A 25,428-nucleotide genomic window follows, 5' to 3' on the forward strand; every position below is an offset into this window, starting at 1 on the left:
TGTAGAGGGAAGAGAAGACAGATTTTTTTTTTTCCTGTTTGCTTCTTCTTGCTTGACACTTTCTCATAACTACGAGGAAACGAGAAAGCAGAACCTGCGGGGCAGTCAACTGACTGTGAAACTGCCTGTTGACCTTTCTGTTCCTGGGGGAAAACCCCAGTACTGAGTATGCGTGGCAGCCCGGCAGCGAGTCCGTCATGCGTTTCGAGTTTGCAGATGTGCGAACGCCAGGACCGCACTTCAGCTGTCTTTTGGGGGCCGGGGAGCGCGTCGAGGGCTCCCTTCGCCGGGGCTGTGCCGGACCCCCGCCGCCCCTCCCGCCGCCTCGCTCTCTCCCGCCGCCTCGCTCTCTCCCGCCTTGAGGCCCCGGTGCTCCCGGCGCTGCCGGCTGCAGCGAGCGGAGCGGGGCTTACCCCCGCCGGTCTCCGGGCGAGGCCGGCGGGTGCGGGGGGCAGCAGGGGCTCCCGGCCGCGCCCGCCCGCCGCGCTCCGGCCGCGCCCGGGCGGGACCCGGCGGCGGGGAGCGGGCGGGGCGCGGGCGGCGCCGGGGCGGGCGGGGAGCGCTGTCCGCGGTGCTGCCGGGGAGCGCTCCCGCCCGCCCGCCGGGGGGGCCCGCGGCTGCCCGGCCCCCGGCCCCCCGCGCAACACCTGGCCGGCGCGGGCGGGGAGCCACATCTGGGATGGGGGGAACAGCGGCGTGGGGATTGGCCGCGGCTCCCTGACGTCGCGGGGCCCCCCCGCCCCGGTGCGTCTCTGCGGCACATCTGGGGGCGGCACATCTGGGAGCGGGGGAGGGAGGGGGCGGGGGAGGGGGGAGGACCGGGCCCAGCCGGCAGCGCCGGGCCCTCCCCTCCCCCCGCCCCTCCCCGCCCCTCCGCCGCGCACGGCGCCGCCGGGAGCCGGGAGCCGGCCGGGGCCATGCGTGCCGGAGCCCCCGACGGCGCGGCGGCGTGCTCGGCGCTGCACCATGGCCGCTGAGAACCGCTCGGCGGCGGGCGGCGGCGGGCCCTGGGGGCTGCCCGGTGAGTCGCTGCTCGGGGGCTCCGGGTGCACGGGGCGGGGGGCAGGGCATCCCCGCGGGCCCCCCCGGAGAGTCCCTGCGGGGGGAGGCAGCATGGCTTGAAGGTGCATGGGGGGGCGGGGGGGCACGGACGCGCACCCCCGGGGGATGGAGCACCCGGTCGCCCCAGGAGTGGGTGGTGTCTCTCTGCCAACTTTCCCGCACTCCTGCGTCCCTCCGGGAACCGCGGGGGTGCCCCGCGGGTCGGGACCCCGCGTTGGTTCATCGCCCCGGGATGTGTGGAGTCGCGCAGGGCTGCAGCCCTGCCAGGGCACCGGGACGAGGTCTGGCAGCCCCCTTCCCTGCTCCCGTCCAAACCAACACCGCTCCCCGGGATCCGTGGTCCAAGGCACCTCGGGTCCCTCTGGTCGCCTAGGAACTGGCCCTGTCCGCACCCTGCCACGGGCGTATGAGCAGCCTGTGCCCCCGGGGGTAGGCACCCCCACAGCGGGGACCCCAGGGCGGGGGTTATTTCACAGAAGAATTTCATTTGCTCCCCTGGTACCTCCTCTTGAAAGGAGATTTGTTTTCCGGGCAGGAAACTACCCGCATGCTTTCTTGGCTTCCCTCTATATTCCAACAAGAGCAGCAGGGACAAGATCCCATATCTTTTGGATACTTTGTCCCCACGCTGGACAAAACCCCCTGGCCCTTGTGGCAGCGTCCCAGGACGTGACTAGGCAGAAGTCCCACCACCTCCCCGCAGAGCCCTTTGCCAGGTTGGACATTGCAAGGGGGACAGATCTTGCCCCCTCTCTCCCAAGGTGTGGATCTCATCTGCCCTTCAGCCCTGCTGCGCCCTCCCCGCTGGTAACGGCAGAGCTGCCCTGTGCCCTCTGATGGCCCATCACGGGCAAGGGTCGGGCAGCCCCACCCTTCTTTTCTCCCAAAATAATGACATTGGCTACAAATCAGGGAACAGTTCTTGTCATTTTTTAAAGGAAAGCAATGCTGGCTTCTTTTCTGTCCTGCTTTCGACCCCTCTGACTGTGCTGTGGCCGTGTTTTCTAGCTGGTCTTTGCAAAGCCCAAGGCTAGAGAGATACCTCCCAACCTGAGGAACAGCTAGCGTTCCTCTGTGCTCTGCTGGCAGCTGGCAAAGCTGGTGGGCTCTGCTTGGGCGTTTGGAGGCTCCCTGCTTTGTCGCAGGTGCCTTGAGTGACCTCCGAGGGTGGCTCGGCTTCTCCTGCCACTACTTGCAGGATGAGCAGAGGGGCTGGGAGGGCTGGTACCCACCCAGGGGGGTGGCTCGTTGATGCTGGCACTGTCTATCAAAATACTCATATGCCAGGGTCCTAGAGCCCAGGCTTTCGGTGAAACATCACCAGTGACAACGCTCACATTGAAATCACAGGAGACAGCAAGATACTTTTCACTGTCACTACTGCTGGGCATCACCTCCTGCTTCCTAATGCCTTGACTTCTGTGATCTGAGCACCTGCTGCTGCCCTCCAGCCTGGACTAGGCCCCCATGAGGCATCCCAACAAAGAGCAGGGCATCCGAGGGGGCGATTTCACCTGTACAGAGATCCTAAGAAATAGCCACCCATCCCCGGTTCACCCTTCAGCCAGGCTGGTGGCCAGTGTGCAAAGCCCCTGGGTGGGGAAGGCGGAGATGGGAGCAGGTATCTGGGAGGGGGTGGTGTCCCTGTGGGCGGCAGCCCGCAGTTCCTGCAGAAGCCAAGCCAACGCTCCCTTGCTCAGAGCCGGCAGCAAGTCCCCAGGTCTGCCGGACAGAGCGGCAGCGGCCCCAGGAGTGACCGGGTGAGTGGGCAGCGGGAAGCTGGCAGGAGAAGGAGGAGGAGGGCTACCGGTAAAAGCAGTTTGTTTATTCACACAAGGGGCATACCCATCTCGGCGGGTCAGTCTGTTTTCTTTCACAGAAGAGAAATGAACTGAAATGATTAATTAATGCTGTGATCCAATTACTCTGAGTTTGCAGAAGGAGCATGTTTTTTCTCTTTAAACTGTCCCCACGAGGATCCTATTGATATCAGGTTTTGTCATGGTTGGGGTTTTGTTGTTTTCGGTTTTGCTTTTGTTTTCTAAATTAAAATGACAAACATTTCCCCATGAAAAAAAAAAACAAAACCACAGAATAAAAATAGTGAGACCAGGATGAGTGGCTGGTGCAGAGCAGCCCCTAGCACACCTTCGCTGCGGAGCCCTTCTCTGCCTGCCCTGCTGAGCCCCAGCCAGCAGCACCCACAGAGGTGAAGAGGGCTGGTGAGTGCCCAGCTGAGGTGGCAGATGCAGCTCTGCAAAGACAGCAGGGAGAGCAATAGCGAGAGGAGAGAGAAATGGAGGCTGTTTGCAAGGGGCTGCTGCTTTCTGCACAAACGCAGCTCCTCTTTCTGCATGCACATACACACAGCAAGAGTTTCATGTGCGCGAGCTGACCCCTTCTCCTTGGCATGCTAAATCAGGGCTTTGACGGGCATCTTCTGGAGAAGCAGGTGTTGTCCTTGAGCCAGTCTCTGCTCAGTCTGACATGGGGCTATGCCCTTGTTGCTCTCCAGTAATCCAAGAGAGGAGGTTTGCTTTGCATTTCAGCATCCATTCTGGGCTGGCTTTAAAACTGCGTATTTAAAGAACGTGTGTTTCAGGAAGGTGCGAGGGTGTGGGACCTGGCGCAGCCAAGAAGTGGAAGTTTGGACCAGATCATTTCCATCTACTTCCCCTCCTCTCTTCATCACTCTCCCAGCATCCCCCGCTGACTGCTCCTTGGCCCACCTTAGCACCAGCGCCCACCACGACTATGCCAGGACGTGGGGTGGGGTGGCTCAGCACGCGGGCCATGTTGAAGCCTCTTCAAGCTGGCATTTGTAGCCATGCCAAAGCCATCCCTCTTCCGAGGGATTCGGGCAAACAGTTAGAAAACAGCCACCAGTTTCTAGGAAGACTCACGTGCTTTTCTGCCCAGGGCCCCGGCAGGCCAGGGCAGTGAGGGTCTTAATGGGTGGCTGTCATCTAACTCGCAGCCAAGTGGAGGAGCGTGCCAGCCCTGACTGTCCCCTCAGGACAGCACTGCCCACCACAACATCCCTTTAGCCCGAGGCACGGGAAAGGCTCACTGCATCCAGACCCTTGAATGTACTGAGGTCGGCCCTTCTGCTATATTCAGACAAATTAATTTGCTGAAGCGTCAAGGGAGAGTTAGGCATTTCCTGGCCAAATGAATCTGGGGCGAGTGTTCCCTCGGCAGGCTTGCCTGCTACACCAGTATTTTGCTGGTGCAGGAGCATAGGGCAGAGTGTCTCACCTACAGGTCCCTGCCTTGATGTTTAGCAGCAGGGTTTTAGCAGCAGACACACAACCAGCCCTCGTCCCCCCTGGCAGACACCCGGGTGTCCCCACCCTGTGTGCATGTTGGCATCCATCCCACCTTCCCTGCAGATGGATGCGCCGGTCCTGCTGGGCTTTGACTCTGGGCCAGGATGCTGTCATTTGACCTGGCTTCAGACCTTGAATCCCCTGCCACAGCAAGCATGGCAAGCGAGGCTCTGCTGGAGATGTTCCCCATCCCGACCCCTTGCATGCCAGGCACAGCTGCTCACACCGTCGCCCTGGGGCTGCTCCCGGGACCCTCCAGAGATGCCTTCAGCCTGGAGGCTGCACTGCATGGAGGAGGAAGTCAAACAAAGACTCAGTTTTTACCTTGTAAGATGTAGATTTGCTGAGAAAATTAACTTCACTAAGCCTGTCCAAGCTTCCAAATGCAGCAGCTGCAGGCAGAGCCTTGTGCCTCTGACAATCCCTGAAACCATTGCTGGAGGTCCTGCAAATCAGAGCCGTGGGAGTGACACCGACCCTCCTGTCTTACTGTGACCCTGTCCCCATCACCCCTGGCATCCTGTGCCCCACTGAGCGCACGAGGCAGCGGCAGAGATGCCCAAGTGCCCCGTCCCCTCCCTGTCCCCCTCTGCCCCACCATTAGGCAAGCTGAGACGTGCTGGTGCAGAGGACCCACACCACCCCAGGCGCTGTTTCCGTGACTCAGAGAGGGCTGGAGAAGGACACAGGGAACCACAAGGCTGTTTGCTTGTCTTCAAGAGCCTCGCAGAGGAGTTTCATCCTAGGTCAGCTGGCACAGGAAGAGCAGCAGCTGGGAAGTTTGTCCTTTAAAGGCAGGACTCAATGTAAACCATGGAGCTCTTCGGGCGCAGCGGACTCGGCCAGAGCTATCAACGTGGTACCGAGCTATTGAGGCTAGCTGTGCTCCTCTAGCCAAGAGTCAGGCGGAGGAGCAGCCCCTCTGCTACCACAACTGCTGTTAAATCTAATGTATTTTATGGCACCTTGCAGCTTGCAAGCAGCTGTCATAGCAGCAGCGTGCCTTGCCACTGCTGAAACTGGACAGGAGGCAGCAGGGGATGGCACCCAGCGCCTCAGCTGGAGGTGTCTGGAGGACAGGGCTGAAGTGTCATCCGCAGGTTTAAGGCTCGTGGCAGAGTTTGTTTGTGTTGGCCAGTTAATGTGTTAACGTCTTTAGGCTCTTTAAGCAGAATTAGATTGATTCTTCTGTGGGAAACTCAAAGCTCCAGTTGTGCAACACCGAGGTCTGAAAACATCACTCTGCAAACATGATGTCCCGGGTCCTGGCGTCCACTCCAGGTCACGGGGCGGCTCTCCAGAGGCACGCATGGCGCCTTGCTTCAGTGACCCCTCGCTCACAAACCCTCCCGATGTTGATGTTAGCTGGGCCCCCCCACGGGCAGTGCGGCGGGCTGGCTCTGCCGTGGAAGGACAGGCGTCCTTGTGGGATCTTTGCATGACTGAGATGGGAAGGAGCGTATCCTGCATCTCGCTGTCTCTAGTGCCTTCGGGGTAGTTTGGATCTCGGCTCCGCCGGCATTTACATCATATGCAGTCCCAGTTAAAGCCAAAAAAAAGCGTGCGTGTGTGCAGGGAGGAGTGGCAAGCAATGAAACACTACTGGCATCAGCCTTTGCCTGACAACGGGCGTGAGTTGTCTGGGCCTGGGTCTGCCTTTCTGCAGCGCTTAGGAGCAGCATCTAGCACAGTTGCAGAGCTCGGGTCACCCACCACGGCCCTTAAGTGACACCCAACTGATGAAACTTTCTGCCACCATGTGCAGCCTCAGGCAATGAGGTGGTTAGAGCCCCTGCCCAGCGCTGCAGGGTGCTGCCTGCGGCGTTAGTGTAGGGCCACGACAGGCTGGGGACCACCACCATGCAGTGAGAGAGGTGACTCCTAGGCAGAGCTGGGCTGCCCGAGTGGGAGAGCTGCAGCCCACAAAGGTTTCCAGCCCCAGCACGGCTCCTGCTCTGCCAAGTGGGAGCCTCCAGGGAAAGCAACGGGGAGAGATTTGCAGGTAGTGTCTCTGCATGAGGTCTCTCGCTCTTGGAAGAGTTTCTTAGGGCTCTTTTGTGGGGGAGATGCGTAATCCCACCCTGGCAGCCTGAAGCTATTCCCACCTCCTTGTTCTCCATCCCTCCCCTCCTCTGTTGTCCCCACGGATGGGAGTTTCCTACCTGCTCTCCTCCCCTGGGCCCCACGCTTCCCGTGCTGTCTGCCCATGCCCTGGGCTCCCCTGCCCACCTTCTGCTCTCGCTCCTGTCCTTCACTCTGTCCCCTTGCTCAGGTGTCACCTCCAACACCAAACCCTCTGGCAGGTCTCGTGGTCAAGTATAGAGGTCCAAAGTTTTCAGTTTCCTTTTTCATTAGCACCCCAAAGATTCCCCTCTGCTGTCTGTCCCCAGGACTAGGGCTCTCCTCTGTCACATCCACATCCACCCAGCAGGGCCCTTGCTCTTGCCCGATTTTCTGCCCTTGGCTCAGGGCATCAGCTCTCTTTTCTCTTACTCATTGCTTAGCTGGCTTATTCGTCCTTTCAAAGCCCCGCAGAGCCTCTCCCTGCTCCATGGGGCAAGGCGCTCTTGCCCACTCTTTAAAATCTCAGATGAGCGCCTTGGTGCTTTCCCTCTACAGCCCTCGGCTCTGGGATGAGTTGCTTACAGAGAAATACGGCCCCCCCACCCTCCTAACAGCTCTGCTCTGCCCGGGGCAAGCACTGCATCCCTGATGCACAGAGCCCAGCGTCTGTCCATCCCCCTGCCTGCCCTGGGCTCCTCCACTTGTAGCCACCCAGTGCTGGAGCCTTTTCCCTCTGTGCAGAGCTCAGGAGAAAGGCATCTGATCGAAATCCTTTAGCACAATTGGGAAGGGAAGGGCTGCCCAGGGCTGCCAAGTCCTCCCCAGCAGAAGGTGGAGAACGAGAGAGGGTCTTTCCTGGCTGGTGTGACTCAAGGGCACAAGAGCCCTCCACAAGAGCCCAGCACCCAGCAGGCGATCGCACCTTCCTCCTGGCGAGCCCCTTACCTCCCTGATGAGATGCAATCTCATGGAAGCAGCTGCTGCTCCCAGCTCACACTTGGTGCTTTGCCTGAGCTGTGTCCCCACCCCACGGCCCATGGGGACGCTGGGGGGCAAGGGGGGGCGGACACAGGGTGCTGCGGCTTTCCGCATGGGGGTCAGCTCCCCCCTTGCCCAGTGCCAGCCCTGGCTCCTGGGGAGGGCCGGGGCAGGCTGGCACCCTGGGTGGGTGGCCAGCATGGGCAACTGTGCGGGGCAGCGGCAGGGCAACAGGCTCCCCCCTTGCCATCCCCAGGCAAGGCCTGTCCTTGTCCCTGGGGCAGGGAGAGCTGCTCTTCTAAGCAACCAGATCTGGGTCTCGCAACTCCCTGCCCTCTTCCCCCTGGTCCCTCCTCCAGCGCCGTCTTTCCTGCAGGCATCTGATCCTGGCCACTAACCTCTCCCTGGGGAGAGCCCAGCTAATCCAGGCAGCCACTTGTTGCTGTAATCTGCCATCACTCTCCTTCCCCTCTCTGCTGGCTGAGCCCAAAGCCCTTCCCAGCAGTGGGACCTGTAGCTACAGCAGGGTTATTTCTGTTGTGCTGCCTTGAAACAGCTGGGTCTTATTAAAGCTTCAGCCCAGGGATATAAAAGAACGTGAGCATCTCTCTGAGGCAGAGAGCATTAATGCAGTAGATGGGAGGGGAGAAGTGTGGCTCTAGCCCAGGCTCAGCTGCAAGCCGAGCACCTTCCGTGCTCACTGGCACGGGCTGAGCTCTGCTGCCAGCACAGAGTTGCAGCCCTGGGGAGGCCAAGGCAGAGGGCATAGGAGGGAGGGGATGGCGGCCCCCCCGGCCCCACCGTGGGGTGCCCCCGTGGTGAGCCTTCTCCCCCTGTGATGTTACCCACCGGAGCCGCTGCAGGCATGGGAGCTGCTGGGGAGCTGCCAGTGCCCGGGAGCCGTGGCTGGGCACAGCAGGGTAAGGCTGGGGCTGGCTTGCATGGTGTTTGCTGGGTGCACTTGCTATTAGCTTTCCACTGGTAGGTTATTTATTGGGCCTAATACTTGGGTGACAGATGGTTAATTAATTGTCAGAGTGACCAGTATGCTGGAAGGTTATTTATAGGAGTGACTTTTAACCACTTAAACCCACTTTCTTGCCAATTTGCTTCTTGCCTGGTTAATGCGGGGGGTAGATGGTGTGGGGCCCCCTACAAGCTGCGTGTGATAGAGGGCACATTAGGAATACAGGCAAGCACTGGGGGGGCAGCTCGGACAGGGGTGCAGCCATGCCAGCTGTGGGATGCTGATGAGTGTGCTGGGCTGGGCGCTGCTTAGGTGGGTGGCTCGCAAGCAATGGCTCTGACCTGCAAGCACCTCACAGCTGGGTGCATGCCACCTTGGATGGGGTGCCTCAGTTTTGCTATGAAACCTGGCAACAACCACCTCGTTACAAGCAGCAGCAAAGGCAGGGAGGTTCCTGGCTTGCTCGGAGCGGGTGGTCAGGTTAGGTGACTGCAACGCTCCCTTCTGGCCCTGGAAACAGAAAATTTTCAAAACCTGATGCACAGACACGTGCTGAGCGCAGGGGGGGGTTCTCCAGCCCCCTCACCTCCCCCCAAAAGCTGGCAGCTCCTGCGCTGCTGAGCTCACTGCTTCTCTGGTGGCTCCAGGAAAAGCTGTCAGAGACTCCCAGCTTGTGGGGACGGAGGAATTTGCTTTGCCTCATCAGAACCAGTTGAACAGCAGAGGAAGAAAGAGGATTACATTATTCAGTGGAAAAATAAAATGCCCAGATCTACCCCATCCATTACTGGCAAGGAGCAATTCCTCTGGCGCGATGGCTCGGATCTCCTCTGGAGCAGGATAAGGGCTTCAGGGGCCCATCGACCCTCGCCGTGCCGGAGGGGTGCTAGCGCAGCCGCCAGCTGGAGCCGGGAGGGCAGAGGGAGCCCTGCCATCTTAACGCAGCAAATCCCGCTGGCCCCTCGTCTCCTTTTTGTTTTACTGGTTGGTTTATTGCCTTCATGGCTGCCAATGCAGAGGCACAGGAGCAGCCAGACACCAGCCCAGCAGAGCCCTCCCCGATGGGGCAAACCCAGGCTAATCCCCCCGCCAGGCACAGGGCCCCCCTTTATCCTCTCCCCGTATATTGTATTTCTAAGGTGCCTGTTCCTGGTATTTAGGAGCTCTATTTTCACACTCTTTGAGGGCTGTGAATCTGTCAACCAGAACAATCCCTCGCTAGCTGTAAACTGGTGCCATGACTCAGGAACTAATTAATGGCTATTAGATAACACAATTAGCACCACAAACTGTCACCCTTCAGCGGAGTGTTGTCCCATCCCTTTGTGTCAGAGACATGCACGAACCATAAACACAAGTATCCCTTTAGCATCTTCTATCCCTCCCCTCTTTTCCCGCCCTCCCTCCCCTCCCGAGGCCAGTTGTGGCTGCACTAACTGCCCAGCCCCGCATCACATCAGTGGTCTGACATGAGAGAACTAATCCCATTGAGATTTTCGCCCTCTCAGTGCTTTTAGGAAGGCCAGGACAAGCAGGGGGCCGGCAGCAGGGCTAGGAAGGCTGGCCCGGCTCTTTTCCAGTGGCAACACGGGAGCTCATGTGCCCTGGCCCCAGCTTTCTGCACCCAGCCGGAGCAGGGGGTGATATGTGCCTTCCTCTGGGATGTCCCTGCGGTGGAGGGGCCAGCTTCCCTTCCTCCTGGAGTCAGGCAGCGCCCGGAGCCCAGCACGGTGCACCCAGCCAGGAGCTGGCAGCCATGGCCACTGCTGGGTGGCCGTCCCAGCTGGGGCAGGAGAACCCTGGGCTTGGGGTCTGTTCAGCTTTGCTGTTCCTCCAAAGGGCGGATTGCACCCATGCAGAGCAAAAGCCCGTCTCTTCTGGGAGCAGCTCACACTCGGAAGCCTCTGGGAAAGTAATGGTTTCTCTAGTTCCTCTCCTTTCCCTACAAATGTTGTCTTCCCCTAACTGGCGTGTGAGCGTGGGGCTTGGTTTCTGGTGGCAATGCTTGCTGAGTGTGCTGGGTACGTGCACAGCCCCGCTCATTCCCAGAGACCTCGCTTCAAGCTGCGCGTGGGCCAGCCGTGACTCTGCCCACACCTGCCCCCGGTCCTGAGGATGGGGCTGGGACAGAGGCAGTGACAGAGCAGGGAGGGGGGCAGCAGCGTGAGGGACGAGGGCCACGGGGGGCACAGGGAGGCTGTGCAGTACAGGGAGCAGAGGCAGGGGACACTGGGACGGCAGGGCTGCTTGCTCCAGGAGCTCATCCCACAGCTCGAGGTGCCACCATCACAGGGGCACGTGTAGATACCAGCCTCTCCTGCTGCCTTCACCGCACCGGTGGGCAGGGCAGCTGGCTCCTGCTAGGCAGGGGGCAACGGGGAGGGCAGGAGTGAGCAAGACCCTCTGTCCCAGATGGGTTCAGTGCTTGGTCACTAACCGCACCTGACGGAGTGCCTGCCTCTATCTGGTGCAGACTTTTTGGGTACGGGATGACCATCAGCAATCCGTGACAGGGCTTTCTCCTTTCCTACCTGGCGATGGGCTGCAAGGCACTTTGCAGGGGCTGACAGGCTGGGAAGCCTTGCCGGAATGGCACACGAGGTGTGCGGCAAGGAAACAGCAGGAGTTTTCCGCTGTGCCCTTGGATGTCACCCTGCGACCGAGGAGGGGTGGGCAGGACTGGCTTTGCTCTCTTGCTCTGGAGCTGTCTCCTCATCCGGCAGTGGTGGCACCCATGATCTCAGCCAGCGATGGGGACCCTGCTGTGCCAAGCGCTGCCCAAAATAGGTGGACCCCACCCAAATTACAGCCTTCTCTGCTTGGATCTGCGGCTGCCTGTGCCTCGTGTCTTCATCCATAACATGCAAGATGTTGGGTGGGAAGGGAAAGGCATTTCCCTGCTTTGAGGACGTGCTTGCTGAGTGCTGCAGGGGCCACAGAAACCCTTAGACCAAAAGATGCTATCGGTGAGGAGCTGGAGGCTCCTAATGGCTTCGATGGAGAGGAGAAAAACAGCCATAAATCACTGCCAGAAGTCCTAGGGAGGGAGGAGGCCGGTGATGGAGTTTGCTGTAGCTGGCTGGCAAGAGCAGGTCTGGGAGAGCACCCGCTGAGTGCCGCAGACAAGGGACGGCATGTGCAGGGAGAAAAGCCAACTGGTGTCGCAGGTATGGACCTCAGCCCTAGGAGCCCTTCTGAAGTGGCCTCTGGGCTTTGCCAAGGCTGCGTCTCCTCCCTGGCTGCAGTGCCAGCACGGAGGCGGGGGGCAGAGGGGGATGGAGACAGGGAGGGCTATGTGGGATGGGGGCGTGAGGGGAGGGAGAGGAGAAAGGTGCTCTTGGAGGTGCAGGAGGTGAGAGATGGGCACTGGGAGGCATGGGGGAGGCATTTAGCGGGGCATGGAGAGGCCCCTTGGTGTTTGGGGGCTTCACAGCGTCGGTGGCAGTGATGCAGCTGGTGTGAGAGTGGAGATGGAGTCGCACCGGTGAGTCCGTCGCAGCACCGCAGCTCTCCTGCGTGCTCCCTCCGTCCTTGGGCACATCCTGGGGGTGCAGGCAGAGCCGGGGCTGCCTGAGGGTGCCCTCCATCCCCGTGGGCGGCAGGGGAAACCAGCCTCAACGGGCTGGAGCTGCTGCTGCTGCTGAAGGGGAGTCCCCCAGGACAGAGCAAGGCAAGTTTATCCCAAGGGGGCCTGGCAAAGCAGCCCGAAGGCAAATGGCAGGATCTATTCCCAGTGCCCATGTGGGCACGATGCATGGCTTGGTCAGCTGCTCCGAGACCTGGCAAATTCATAGCATCCTTGGCCTGCTCCCAGCTCCGGACTGAGCTGCCTGCCCTGCTCAGGGAGGCAAAGGCAGCACCGGGCTGTCCCGGCGAGCTCAGAGAGGGTGTCTACGGCAGAAGAGAGAGACAGTGGGATGGAGAGAAGAGAAGATGGGGAAAGAAAAGATGCCTGACAGGCCGGGGCATGGCAGAAAATAGTCAGGGTGTTTGAGGCAAGGATGAGCGGTGTACGTATCTTCTGGCTTGTACGTGTTGTACGTCTGTGTTGTACGTATCTTCACACCCTTAACCATTTTCAGTCTCCCTCCTACCCTCAAATGGGAGACTGCTTTATTTTTGCCCTTCAGGGAAGGCTCATTTTCGAAACACCCGTTTAAGTCCTTTACCCTGCAGGTGCCTCTGTCTCAGCACACCAGTTTCCAGCATGACCTCTGGGTGGCATCCAAAGACGCGAGTGGGGCTGTGCCGGTCTCGTCCTCCTTCATTTCTTGTGACCTGTACAAACGGGTTTATGGACTGGGACGAGCTGGACTTTTCTTACTTTGGGCAACTGAGAACACAAGCCTCTGTCAAGGCTGATTGATAATTAATTACATGCCCTTAGAAGAGGATGCCGGTTCACAAACTAAAGTGAAAAACTGAAACCCTCATTTAGCGAAGACGAAGGAAAGGTTTCTTTTCAAGATTTTCAAATTCTTCCTGGAAGAGCTGGGGTAGATGTCTGGTTGATTGCTAGCTTGTCTGATTGGTTTGATTAGCTGTTACAAGAATGACAGCTAAATCTCCCCGTCTCATCAAAGTGAAGAATTTAAAACTCATTTCAATTGTACTGAAACCAACCCCCAAACTGCCACGATTATATATCTCTAAGTCATTTCATACACCTATCACCTCTTCTTGCATCCCTGGCTGGGTGCCCAGGAGGGATGGCAGCAGAAACCGCTTTTCTTCTCCCTTGATGCATCCCTCGCACTTAGAGCTCGGTGCAAACTGGGCAGTGCCGCCGGGCTTCCTCGCCCCGTCAGTATTTAGCATTTAGTACCTACCGAAGGGAGTTGCTTTCTTTTCAAAGCACTTTGTCTTCGTGAGCCACATGTAACAGGCTCAGAGGATAATAGTACAGAGGTATTTCTCTGGCGCTCACCCACTTCTTTCCCCTGCGCGTGTAAGACAACCCCAGCCGCTATCGCAGCAGTAGCCTTTCTAATGCAGAAGCTGCCCTAATGGCTATGTTGGTACCTCAGCTTTAGCGTTTCAGCAGCCATGCTTCCATTTTCTCACACCCACATCTCTTTAAAAAGCGGTTATATTAAAACCTTGGCTGTTTGCTGATGGTAGAAATCTCCTACCCTCACCACAAACGAAAGGCAAGGGCATTTTCTTTTAAAAGACTTTAAAATATTAATTGATACCAAAGCCTGCCAAACCCTGTTTTGGAAAGGAGCACGTTAATGGCGTGTTTATACATTTAGCAAAATCAGCTTCAGGAGTCCCGGGCGTTTGGAGCCAGCGCCGTTACCCAAGGCAGCTTGCAGAGACAGGCCGTGCCAAGCACTCCTGCTGCGCGCACCGGCATGCACACCCATCTGCTGTGCTGGCCCCCGCCGGGCTACCGGCAGCGGTGCCCATGGGGCTGGATGGGCAGCCCAGCAGGACCCCTGGCAGGGCGCGGGGTGGAGCTGCTGGAGAGGATGCCCTTGCTGGGCTGGTGGGGTGGGGATGCCCCCAGCACCCAGGGTGATGGCCCAGCAGGTTTTGGGGGCCTGGGTGGTGTGGGAGAGGCAGGTTGGATGAGAAGCTCCCCTGTCCAGCCCACCTCCCCCAGCGCCTTTGCTTCTCCTTCCCCTTCCAGGAAACTCCCCTTCATCCCAACACATCAATTTTGGTCTGTTGATTTTTTTTTTTTTTTTTTAAGGTCCATTCTCCTCTTACCTCGGGGGGTTAACCACGGGCATCTTGGTTTGGATGAAGGCAGTCTTTCTGTCCATAATTCTTGCTTTCATAAATAATTCCATGTAGCAGGCTGAGATGGCTGGGTTCACCCTGTATGTCTCCATGGCTGGTGTGGCTGCAGCTGCAGTGGGATGGGGGAAGGGGCCAGCATTTCCCGGCATCACTGGCTGATGGCACTTGCGTGTCCCCTTCCCTCTCCTGTGCCTGTCAGGGCTGGGCTGTGAACCAGGCCAAGCCACATTACCTGGTTTCAGCCTTGTTTGGGCTTTCAGCATCTGCCTCCGAGCAGTGTCACTCCTTTGTCAAGGCCACCTCTGTTGGAAAGGTTGGTGTCCCCCAGTAAGACATTGTGGGACTTGCACAAACTCCTTGAGACTGAACCTGTAGTCTAACTTGCTGTTTTCCCTGTCCCAGATTTCATCTTCCAGAAGGAGCTGTTTGCTGCCAGAGACACAGGTGAGCTGAGCGGACCATGGCACAGGCTTTGTGGGGTAGCCCCCTCTTGGGGAGGCTAGCGGCACATGCCTGGGGCATACCATAAACCTGCTCTCGTCCCTGGGGCAGGGCACCGGCTCCGTGCCATGCTGTCCTTGCAGCGAGTGCTGTGCATCACTGCTCAGCTCCGCAGCCCCCTTCCTCCTGCAGCCCCTCGGCCTCTCTGCATGCCTCCCCGGGGCGCACCGGGGCTGTGCTCCTGCTGGGAGGTAGTTCCTGGCCCTGCAGAGCAGGGGCCATCGCACCCTGGCCAAAGGGCTGTCCCCAGCCCTCTCCCTGCAGCCCTGTGTGTCTCCTCCATTGCTAAATGGGGACATAAAACGTGCCTTCAAAGAGCTCCTGGGGGAAGGTGGCAATGGCAGAGAGAAACCCAGTAACACCGGGAGATTTTTGAGCGCTGGCCAAGAGCAGTGCTGGCCTGGGAAACTGAGGAGGCAGCAAATGCTGCCAGCATAGCATGGGCCAGCAGGTATGATATTCTCCCTTTCTGTCCCCGCTCCCCTTGCAGACCCCATGCACAACCTCTCTGCTCAGCCCTGGCAGGCGAAGATGGCCAACCTGACCTATGACAACTTCACCCTGGGCAACCGCTCCGAGGTGGCCATCCAGCCTCCCACCAACTACAAGACGGTGGAGCTGATTTTCATTGCCACGGTCACCGGCTCGCTCAGCCTCGTCACTGTGGTGGGGAACATCCTGGTGATGCTGTCCATCAAGGTGAACCGCCAGCTCCAGACTGTCAACAATTATTTCCTCTTCAGCCTGGCCTGCGCAGACCTCATCATCGGGGTCTTCTCCATGAACCTTTACACAGTCTACATCATCAAAGGCTACTGGCCACTGGGAGCCGTGGTGTGCGACCTGTGGCTGGCCCTGGACTATGTGGTGAGCAATGCGTCTGTCATGAACTTACTCATCATCAGCTTTGACCGGTACTTCTGTGTCACCAAGCCCCTGACGTACCCAGCCAGGAGGACCACCAAGATGGCAGGGCTAATGATAGCGGCTGCGTGGATATTGTCCTTCATTCTCTGGGCCCCTGCCATCTTGTTCTGGCAGTTCATTGTGGGCAAGAGGACAGTCCCTGAGAGGGAATGCTACATCCAGTTCCTCTCCAACCCGGCGGTGACCTTCGGCACGGCCATCGCTGCTTTCTACCTGCCCGTGGTCATCATGACGGTGCTGTACATCCACATCTCCCTGGCCAGCAGGAGCAGGGTGAGGAGGCACAAGCCTGAAAGCAGGAAAGAGAGGAAAGGCAAGTCCCTCAGCTTCTTCAAGGGCCCCCTGATCAAACAGAACAACAACAACTCCCCCAAGAGGGCTGTGGAGGTGAAGGAGGAGGTGAGGAATGGGAAAGTGGATGACCAGCCCTCAGCACAGACAGAGGCCACCGGCCATCAGGAGGAGAAGGAGACTTCCAATGAGTCCAGCACGGTCAGCATGACCCAGACCACAAAAGACAAGCCCACGGCAGAAATTGTGCCAGTGGGGCAAGGACAGAGCCCATCCCACCCCCGGGTGAACCCGTCTTCCAAGTGGTCCAAGATTAAAATTGTCACCAAGCAGACTGGGACCGAATGTGTCACCGCCATAGAGATCGTCCCAGCTAAGGCAGGAGCCTCTGACCACAACTCCCTGGCCAACAGCCGCCCGGCCAACGTTGCCAGGAAGTTTGCCAGCATCGCCAGGAGTCAAGTACGGAAGAAGCGCCAGATGGCAGCCCGAGAGAAGAAAGTCACCCGGACCATATTTGCTATCCTGCTAGCCTTCATACTCACATGGACTCCATACAACGTGATGGTCCTCATTAACACCTTCTGTGAGACCTGCGTACCCGAAACGGTGTGGTCCATTGGCTACTGGCTCTGCTACGTCAACAGCACCATCAACCCAGCCTGCTACGCGCTCTGCAATGCCACTTTCAAGAAAACCTTCAAGCACCTTCTCATGTGCCAGTACAGGAACATTGGCACAGCCAGATAAACTGGCACTCAGGGACCACTTCAGCAACGTTACAGAAGCCCTTCCCTTTGCCTCCTTTGCCGGGGGGGTCCTCTGCTCCCCACTCACAACAGTGCAGACTGCGGTGATTGCAGATGATGCCCTTCATCCAATGCTGACAAAGGTCCAAGGCACCTCTGAGCTGCAGCTCCTTCCAGTCACCCTGGGCCTGGAGACTAGCTTGGGGAGCCAGTGGGAAAGCCGGAGGCAAGAGGAGGAGATGTGGTCACCAGGAGCCCTCCCCTGCCCTTGAGAGGTTGGCCAAATGGCATCAGTGTTTGTCCTAAGACTGGATGCCTCTTCTCCCCCTGGCTGACCATCTCCAGGGCATCAGAGCTTGTCTGCACGCAGACAGCCTAATGCTGGATGCTTTCAGTAGGCTTTTAAACCATTTATTACCCAAGAAATGAAAAGAAACCGGGACCAAACATTTGCCAGCCATTTTGGACGAGGCTGCCTTGGGCATGCTCATGGTACATCCTGCTGGCCCAGCCAGGCCCCCTCCCAAGGCAGTCAAGATTGCACCCTATAAGATGTGGCAAGCTCCTGCCTTTCCCTTGAGAGACACCATCGTACATCCTCACCCAGGGACCGGGGGGGGGCAGAATTCTTCCCTGGGCTTTGGCTCTGCTCTCCCCTTCTTGCCCTTTCTGCCCTCAGCCAGCAATTGGCTGGACAGACAGACAGACAAACCAAGCATCTCACTCATGAGGAGCATGAAACCCGGTCGCCTCCTACAACGATGGAAACTAAAACTGCAAAGAAAAGCAGCAGTATGGTGGAGGATTTCTCTCCATGGCCCCGGGGAAACATAGCCCCTGAGAAGTGGCCAGCAGCGACAGTGAAAATAACTGTCCTTGGGAAGGATGGGGGCAGCTGGGGGTCTCGGAGGGGGTCAGGAAGAGGGTCTGCAACGTGGACGAGGTGCCCTGTGTCTCATCTGGGCCATGAGTAGGTCTCCACTCTCCCCAGGGTGGGTGTGGGAGGCCTGATGCATGGCTCCGGGGGTGGGAGAGGACGACGGTGCCCCCCCGGTGCAGGGGGATGCCCCAGGGAAGCTGAAGGAGCTGGCTGCCGAGCTTTGTAAATGGACGTAACCCTGTCGTCGGTGTTGTGGCGGAGCCCTCAGCATGCGGGCTTCAGCCAGCGTCTCCAGCCCCCCTCCCAGCCCACCTGTGTGCGCAGCCCAGACCACCCCGGGGCTGCTCAGCTTCTCCCAAAGCCAGGTCTCTGCAAGCCTTGGTGGGCACAGCCAAGAGACGGGCCGGGGCCACGCTGGCACCGGCAAACTCCACGTCCGTATGTCCTTCCCATCCCCATGCCAGGGCGATGCTGTGCAACCTGGAGAAAGGCTGCCCCGGCTCAGCTGGGAGCCCTCCACCACCACTGCCTTCAGGATAATTCACATAGCGGTGCCCAAAATGCCTGGCAGGCCTTTGGGGTTTTTTAAGCTGTTACAACCACGGCCCAACCCACCCTGAGACAAATAAAGACCTCGGACCAGAAACCAACGGCTGTGGTGTGAGGAGTGAACGAGTCGTCACCAGATCGCTCCTGCCCAGCTTCCCAGTGTCACCCACCGGTGACATTTCCTGCAGCACGCAGGTGGCAGCCCCATCCCTCCTCCTGAGAGCGAGGGGGCAGCCCAAAGCGCTGCCCAGAAGAGGCCGTGAGGTCTGACCCACGCGCCTTCTCCAGGACCGTGTGTGCGGTGGCACCCAGGCCGCTGCCGCCAGCCGCACGGTGAGTTCGCTGCTGGTCCCGGTGGGGCTGGCAAAGCTGGGGTGTTCAGCAGCACATCATAGGGACAACAGCTGGGTTCCGGTATTTTTTTTTAAAAGATTTTTATTGGAAAAGAAAACAAACCCCATTTTCCAAAAGAAGTGAGAGCTCCCACCCAGCACCGGTGTTGGCGTGTCGAAGGCAGAGGGGCTGCAGCCCCGGCATGGACACGCACAGTTAGAAGTGATGGAGGAGAGGGGACGCGGTGGTTCCTGGGGGCGGTGGCTTTGTTTTCCCTGGCTGCTGCAGGGAAGTCGTGCCCTGGCCGAAGGGATGCTGGAAGGAGCCCCTCGAGCTGAGAAGAGCAGGCCTCACGTGAGTGAGGGGCATGAGCGATGGGGTTACTCGGGCATTCAACACCCAGCCCTTCCCGCCGGCACTGGTACCCAGCGGAGGAGCGAGGAGGCTCCCGGGCTTGCCAAAGGATGCACTAAAGGCAACTCATTTGGGCCGGAGGATGGAAAAATGTGTGTTCCCATCCCAGCTCTCCAGGCGCATCCCAGTGAACCCTGACACCAGCTGAGAGGAGGCAAGGGGGACACACCGGCAGCGGTGGCGGGGCAGCCCCTCCTGCGGGGCGGGTGGGTTTGCTCTCTACGACACTAGCGATTAAAACAAGGCATCTCAGTGAAAGAGGAGGTCATGGAAAGGAGGAAGGAGAGGAGGAGGAAGACTGGAGTGTGGGCCGGCTGCAGCTGGGCGTCCAGCCCCGTGGGCACCGTGTCGAGGGGCCAACGAGGATGCTGGTTTCCCGCTCTAGTCCTTCCCCTTGCCCTTCTTTCCTGCATCCAAGAAGCACACGAGACAAGAGTTAGTGCATCTGCTGGCAGCTCACCGATCCCCCAGGTGCTGCCGTGGCAGACAGGCAGCCAGCACGGCCGGCTCGGCACAGCGCAGGGGCCGCATCCCTGCAGGCAGCCACCCCCCACCATGCAAAGCCAGGTTTTGCGCCAGCCCCACTGAGGAGAGGGGAGAATCCCCATCCCACTGAAGTTGGCAGTGACTTGGCGGGGGGAACCAGGGTTTTTCCTAGCAGTACCTGCATCCCACCCAGCCAGCAGCTGGACTTTGGGGCTGTCGCATGTGCTGACACAGAGGGAGGAGCATCCTATGTGATCCCCCACACTACCAGCAAAGCCCAACCCCAACGGGCCCAAGCTACCCCTGGAGAGCCCCTGCCCAGGGTCCCAGCAGGACCCTTCAAGGGACAGGAGTGGTGGGGACTGACCTTTGGACTTCGACTTGATCTTGGAAGAGCAGGGCTTGGTCACATAGACGATCTCCTCGCACTGGGCATTGTACAGGGCTTTCTTCAGGATGCCAGAGCGAGTCTTCACGCCCGTCTGAGCGCTACACCCCCCCCAGCTCTCAAATTTGTACTTGCAGTCGGCTGGAAGAGGGGAGAGGTGTCAGAGCCAGCCAGGACCTGGTGTGGGCACCAGCCCTGGCCACCCAGCCCAGGGTGGTCCCCAGCCACCCTGCCGCCATGCACCCACCTCCAAACTTCTTCTTCCAGTTGCAGGGGATCTTGCACTTGAGCTTCTTACTCTCGTCTTTGCAAGTCCCCTCACGGTAGCCCAGGCCACAGTCCTTGCTGTTGGGGACACAGGGTCCCCAGCGCCAGTCCTCACACTCGGAGCCGTCCTTCTTCGCCTTCTCTGCAAGGGAAGGGGGAGCAGGCGCTCACTGTAGGGGCACAGGAGCACACCCCGGGCTGCCACTGGCCCCCTGCCCCAGGCTGCCCCTCACCTTTCTTGTTCTTGCCAGCCTCGGCGGTGGCGGCCAGCAGGATCAGTGCCAGGAGGAGGAGGAGGCCCCGGACCTGCATCCTGCCTGGGGAGGAGGGAGAGGGTGAGGCAGGCGAGGGGTCAGGGCATAATGCGGCAGCAAGGAGGGGGCACGGTGGGCTGTGGGCAGCCTGCCTGGGAGCGAGACAGCAGCTGCCTCCATTGCACACGTGCACCTCTGTGTGTGCATGTGTGGTGTACACCCCCATACCCTGCTCATTGCCACCCATTAGACCGTGTGTATTAATTGCAACAGGAGGGCTAACTGTGCGTCTCAGCAGCCGCCTCCGACCAGGGAGCTGTTGGGCTGGGGGCTTGTTCCCATGCCTGCAGCCCCCGCACTGCCCTGTGTGGGGCTGAAATGCTCTCTTCGGGGACCACCGCACCCTACACAGCAGCCCCCGCCTGTGGGCTGGCAGTGGGGGTCCTGCTCTCCAGTGCCAGTCCCCAGCCCCTACCCCCTGTATTTCTCCATGGCTCCTTTATCCATCACCCAGCAGGCTGCTGCCCCATGCCGAAGGGCCCCGGGGCTGGGGGAGTGCAGCTGCCATGGTACCTTTCTCCGGCTCCAGAGGAATCCGGAGGGAAAGAAAAAAGCCCAGCAAAAACAAACCCGCTGCCATGAGGGGTCTGAGAGCTAAACCAGTGGATTAAACAGCGAAATAAAAAAAATAAAAGTCCCCACAGCGTGGGAGCTCATTGGAGAGATGGAGCGGGAGAGCTGCGCCCACTGCTGGCACCGCGGCCGCCAGCACAGCACCCGTGCATGCGGGGGGGAGCGTGCACGCGTGTGCGTGCACCTGGGAGCAGGTCAGGGACGAGGGTGCATGCACACAAGGGTGCAGCTCCTGGGGTGGCCTTGGGCCAGGCGACAGCTCCCCTCCGGCTGCCACCACGAGCCTCCGTGGGACACTGCTGCCAACACTGGGGTCCCAGCTCCCACTCCCAGCAGGAGTGCAGCCGTGCAGAGCTGGCGTCTCAAGTCTGGTGGCCCCTTCCCCCCTCTCCCAATGCCCTGCTCTTTAGGATGACACCCACATCTGCGTGGCAGCAGCCAGCCAGCAAATACATTGCGCCTGCCCTGGCTCCATGATGGGCTTGGCGGGACGGGGATGGAGAGGTCAGGACGCACCGTGTGTCCCGGGGGAACGCAGTGCAAGGAAGAGCCTGGGGTCAGCGTTTGCTCCCTGCCCCCAGGCTCCCCGGGCAGCGTGCCAGAGAGAGCAGCTCCCCACATTATGCAGGCTCCAGCAAACTCACCTTTCATGCGTCCGCCACTACGAAGCTGCCGGCTTCACTCTGCATTGAACTGTCACAGGGAATTACACAGCCTGGCTGGCTGAAGCCACAGCCGAGGGGGTGAGAGCTGCCTGCCCCCTCGCCCAGCCCGGCTGGGAGCCATCCTGCCGAGTACGGCATGGCTCAGCCCCATTCCCACCCAGCTGCCTTCAAAGGGGGCAAGAGCTCAGCCCGGAGGGCCCAGTTATGGAGAACAAGGCTAGGGCTAAGCTGAGTTGCTGGCACCCCTGCCCCACTTTCTGTCAGGGGAACACCTCCGACACCTGCACTATTCACAGCATCCCCCTGATTTGAGGTGCTCTGTAAACTTCTTCCATCCTTTGCCACGGGGCATTTCCCTCTGCTCCTGAACCACCCACCAGCCCGGCACCTTCCAGCTCAGGTCCTGAGGACGTGGCCTCTGAGCGCCCAGGGGCGACAGCCCCGGCTGCTGTGCTCACCCCTGCGCTTGGACACCCTCCGCTCCCCACGGCATGGGTACCATGGGGTCCTGCCCATGGGTACATAGGGATGGGGGGAGGGGGGGACTCCGAGGGGCAGCCCAGCTACAGCCCCAGGGACTCCTCGATCTGCTCCCAGGCTCTGCCCGGCACTTCTCGCCCCCCCCCGGCAAAGTTCTGCAGGGACCCTCGGCCATGGCTCATCCTAGAGCCATTCATAAAGGAAAGGGAGTGCAATTTTTCCAACTGGTTTTCCAAACAGTCTGATCCCTTCTTTGCCAGTCAAACAAGAGCTGTTCCCGCTCAGGCTGCCAGCGCCTTCAGGCATGTTCACACAGCCCAGCTCCTCCCGCATCCCTGCGGGGCCCTGGCTCCTCTCCTGCTCAGATCCCGGCTGGCTCTCACACTGCGTTGGTCTCTCCCAGGGACAGGCTGCAGGAGCGGAGCAGCCTGGAGCCTGGCCACACCATGGCAGTCCCCATTTCCCCTTCCCCTCCCTGCTCTAGCTGCCCTGGGTTTGAATAATCTAGGATCAGCGCTATAAAAAAAATCGCCAGATGATGCTGAAGCAGAGCCCAAATACCCACCACGGCAACGGAAGAGCGCCTGGACCCCTCTCTGGACACCGCTCAGGGCCAGGCAGTGCCATCAGCAAGTACTTCTCCTAGCATGGGCCACGCCATCCTCCCCAGCTCCTGTCCCCTCACTGCCACCCCGACGCTCTCCTGGGAGTGGGGCAGCTGCCGGGCTGTCAGCCCCTTGCAGCCCCTCTTTCAGCAGCGGGACCTCTCGGCTCGGCTCAAATTGCAGCTGGCTCTGGCAGAGGTGGGCGCAGGACGGCTGCCCTCCCTCCGCGGGCTGAGCTGCTCCCCAGTCTCCGGGCAGGGAGCCCAGCGCTTGGGGAACCCATGGCTTGGGCTACCCGGCACCCCACCAGCAGGAATTTCCCTGCTGCCAGGAGAGGGGAGACTGAGCTTTTCCCTGTGAGCCACGGCGTTAGCATGACCAGGAGGCTCTGCTGGAGATACTGGAGGGGAGCAGAGCCGCGGGGGCTGTGGGGCTTTCCAGCAGATGGCCTCACCTTCCCCTCGAAGCGAGGAAAAGGGGCTACAGGGGGAAGGGGGTTGCTCTGCGTTCTGCCTGTGCACTGTGGAGCAGAGAGGGGAGCGGGCAGCGCCCTTCCACGCTTCTACCCTCTGCTCCCTCCCCGGGGCAGATGCTCTGCCGTGCCCAGCACAGCCCCTTCCCCTCCGGCCGGCCTCCCCCCGCTCCGGGGCAGCTCCCCGGGCTCCGGCCGGAGCATCTCCCGCCACCTGAGCGCGCCTCCCCGACCCCAAGGGGGGAGGGGGGTTCTAAGATCCCGGGCCCCTGCCTCCACCCCTGCCTGCTGCCTGCTCTCCAGGAGCCCCGCCGCCCTCCAAACCCCCTTCCTTCTGCACCTCCAGCCCACCAGGCACTTTGGCTCCTCGCAGGCGAGCCCGCAGCCGGGGGGCTGCCGCCCCCGGGACCCCTGCCCCAGTCGCCCTTCCTGCAGCTCCTCCCCAGCCCGGGCCATGTCCCCCACCCCGGCAAAGCCCCCTCCCCCGCCGGGGAGCCCTCAGCCTGGATTACTGCCGCCTCCCCGGGGAGGCGAGGAGGAGGAGGTCGCCGCTCGCCTTGCCGGAGGCGCCCATCCCCGTGGCGTCGGGCGGGCAGCGTCGCCGTCTGCGGGCCTTGGGGGGGTCCGACCCCGAGTACCGGGGGGGCCCACTCACCTGCGGAGCGGTGCGCGGAGCGGTGCGGAGCTGCTGCCTTTGTGTGGCGGCCGCGTGCGGAGCCCCCGCGCAGCGCACAGCGGCCCCTGACGTCGGGCTCGGCTGGCAGCAAAAAGGTGGTTTTTTAGCCCAAAACTTCTCGCAAGCTCCTCCTCTGCCCCCCCGGGCAGGCACAAAGGCAGGCCGGCCGGCCGGCGGAGGGACGGCCCCGGGGGCAGGCTGGCCCCCCCGGGCGGCGGGGAGGGGGGAGCGCCGGGCCGGCGGCGGGCCCTGCTCAGCCGGTGAGTGCGCTGGGCTCCCCGGCACGGGCAGCGGGGCCGAGGGGTCAGGCCCCAGCGGGGCACGTCCCCGTGCGTCCCCTGCCCCGGGCAGGGTGCCTCACCTTCCTCCGGGCTCTGCAGCGTGGTACCGACGAAGCCGTGAGGGTTCAGCTGACCGCACGCCCCAGCATCGCAGGGTGGCTGCGGGGGTGCAAGCTGAACGGCCGGGCAGGGGCAGGGCTCCCCTGGGCCCCACCGCTCTGAGACCCACTGGAAGATGGCCTCTGGGGCACCCCTGGGGCTAGTTGGAGTGAAGGGAACCACCCCGTGCTCCACCAGCTCCGAGGATGCCTCCTTCCCCATCAAGGCCACTGGCACTGATGGACTGACCTTTCGTGGTCTCTGCCCTTCTCATCCCTCTCTGCTAGCTCTGCGCCTCGTGGGAGGGTATGGGGAGGGGGTACCTGAAGCAGCACATCACTTTCCTGCTGACCCAGGCCTCTCCCCAAGCCCCGTCCCTCGAGACCTGCCTGTCCCCGGCTCAGACAGGCTGCAGCCCTTCTCCTTCGACCAAGCAGCGATATGAGATCAGACTGCTGGTTGGGGATGAAAGGACCTTGCAGATGTGACTGCTCCCTTCCCCCCCATCCACCCCCCTTTCTCAGGAGGTGAGGAGAGGCAGGAGCCAAACCAACTCTCTTCTGGAGTTACCAGCCAGAAAGGCGAGTGTCATGCCAAAAGAATGGGGCTGTGGTGGGGAACAGAGCCATTTTTCCACCCCTCACCCTGGAAGAAGGCTGCTGAGAGCAGGGCCACCACAGGTAGGGCTGGGGCGGGGGGGCTGGTTTTTATGAGCTGCTTCACAACCAGGAATGCTTTCCGAGAGATTCGCGCATTTAACTCACACTCTGCCGGCAGTTTCCTGAACATCTGCAGAGGTTTTGAGGAGGCCTGGCAACTGTGGGAACATGTCATCTCCCCTGCCCACTGCGCACATCAACCTCTGGGTGGTGAGGGGTCTGGACGTGCCAGGCTGTACCTTTGAGCACAGCGTGCAGAAATGGGTCCTGACAGCTGGACAGGTAGCAAAGCCAGTAGTCCCCCCCAGCCCCCCATCGCTGGGCCTTTAAACCAGAGCTGAAGAAAGCTGCGGAGAGAAACTTCACGGTCAAAAAGAAGGGGAAGAGCCTAGGTGTGCTGCTTTTGGCTGGGGTTCAGTGGCATCAGGTTTGCAAGTCTGAGTTATGGGTCTGTGATGAGCAAACCAGGGCCTGGTACAGCTGTGAAAGAGCTGGGTATGGGGCAAGTGCTGCTACTTTTCTTCAGCCATCTCTAGCCAGGAGCCAGAGACCCTACTGGGGTCCCCAGGGCAGAGCAGGCCAAGGTATGGTGAAGCCCTGTGCAAATTTTCACTCCTTCCTCCGTTCCCATTCCCCTCCTGTTGCCTCCTCGGGCTGGGGACCCGGAGACA

The 25,428-nt window shown here is 60.3% G+C and overlaps 2 protein-coding genes across 5 annotated transcripts; one reads left to right on the top strand and one right to left on the bottom strand.

The window, feature by feature from the left end:
- The first annotated feature begins 890 nt into the window (after positions 1-890).
- Positions 891-17,477, top strand: CHRM4 (cholinergic receptor muscarinic 4). 2 transcript variants are annotated; one of them, XM_075502684.1, is made up of 3 exons: positions 891-1,021; positions 14,551-14,592; positions 15,140-17,477. In XM_075502684.1, exons 1-3 carry the CDS (start codon positions 967-969, stop codon positions 16,615-16,617), a joined length of 1,575 nt encoding a protein of 524 aa, XP_075358799.1. In that variant the 5' UTR covers positions 891-966; the 3' UTR covers positions 16,618-17,477. The 2 variants fall into 2 exon arrangements, with proteins under 2 accessions (XP_075358799.1, XP_075358800.1); XM_075502685.1 differs by lacking the exon at positions 891-1,021 and adding an exon at positions 1,812-1,869.
- A 991-nt stretch (positions 17,478-18,468) lies between these two features.
- MDK (midkine) lies at positions 18,469-24,488 on the bottom strand. 3 transcript variants are annotated; one of them, XM_075502688.1, is made up of 5 exons: positions 24,348-24,488; positions 20,167-20,250; positions 19,914-20,075; positions 19,646-19,807; positions 18,469-19,199 (listed from the first exon to the last, which is right to left on the bottom strand). In XM_075502688.1, exons 1-5 carry the CDS (start codon positions 24,370-24,372, stop codon positions 19,174-19,176), a joined length of 459 nt encoding a protein of 152 aa, XP_075358803.1. In that variant the 5' UTR covers positions 24,373-24,488; the 3' UTR covers positions 18,469-19,173. The 3 variants fall into 3 exon arrangements, with proteins under 3 accessions (XP_075358803.1, XP_075358802.1, XP_075358804.1); XM_075502687.1 differs by lacking the exon at positions 24,348-24,488 and adding an exon at positions 23,698-23,839 and having other exon boundaries at positions 20,167-20,246; XM_075502689.1 differs by lacking the exon at positions 24,348-24,488 and adding an exon at positions 23,698-23,819.
- Between the last annotated feature and the right edge of the window lie 940 nt (positions 24,489-25,428).

This window comes from Mycteria americana, chromosome 5 (genome assembly GCF_035582795.1).
Source record: "Mycteria americana isolate JAX WOST 10 ecotype Jacksonville Zoo and Gardens chromosome 5, USCA_MyAme_1.0, whole genome shotgun sequence".
NCBI lineage: Eukaryota > Metazoa > Chordata > Aves > Ciconiiformes > Ciconiidae > Mycteria > Mycteria americana.

Coding starts and splice junctions, on each gene's coding strand:
- MDK (XM_075502688.1), bottom strand. CDS start 24,372: ATGAGAAGGGCAGAGACCACGAAAG. Junction 20,251..24,347: donor AAGGGCAGAGACCACGAAAG/GTCAGTCCATCA, acceptor CCTCCTCCCCAG/GCAGGATGCAGGTCCGGGGC. Junction 19,200..19,645: donor GATCAAGTCGAAGTCCAAAG/GTCAGTCCCCAC, acceptor TCTTGGATGCAG/GAAAGAAGGGCAAGGGGAAG.
- CHRM4 (XM_075502684.1), top strand. CDS start 967: ATGGCCGCTGAGAACCGCTCGGCGGCGGGCGGCGGCGGGCCCTGGGGG. Junction 1,022..14,550: donor CGGGCCCTGGGGGCTGCCCG/GTGAGTCGCTGC, acceptor TCCCTGTCCCAG/ATTTCATCTTCCAGAAGGAG. Junction 14,593..15,139: donor GTTTGCTGCCAGAGACACAG/GTGAGCTGAGCG, acceptor CTCCCCTTGCAG/ACCCCATGCACAACCTCTCT.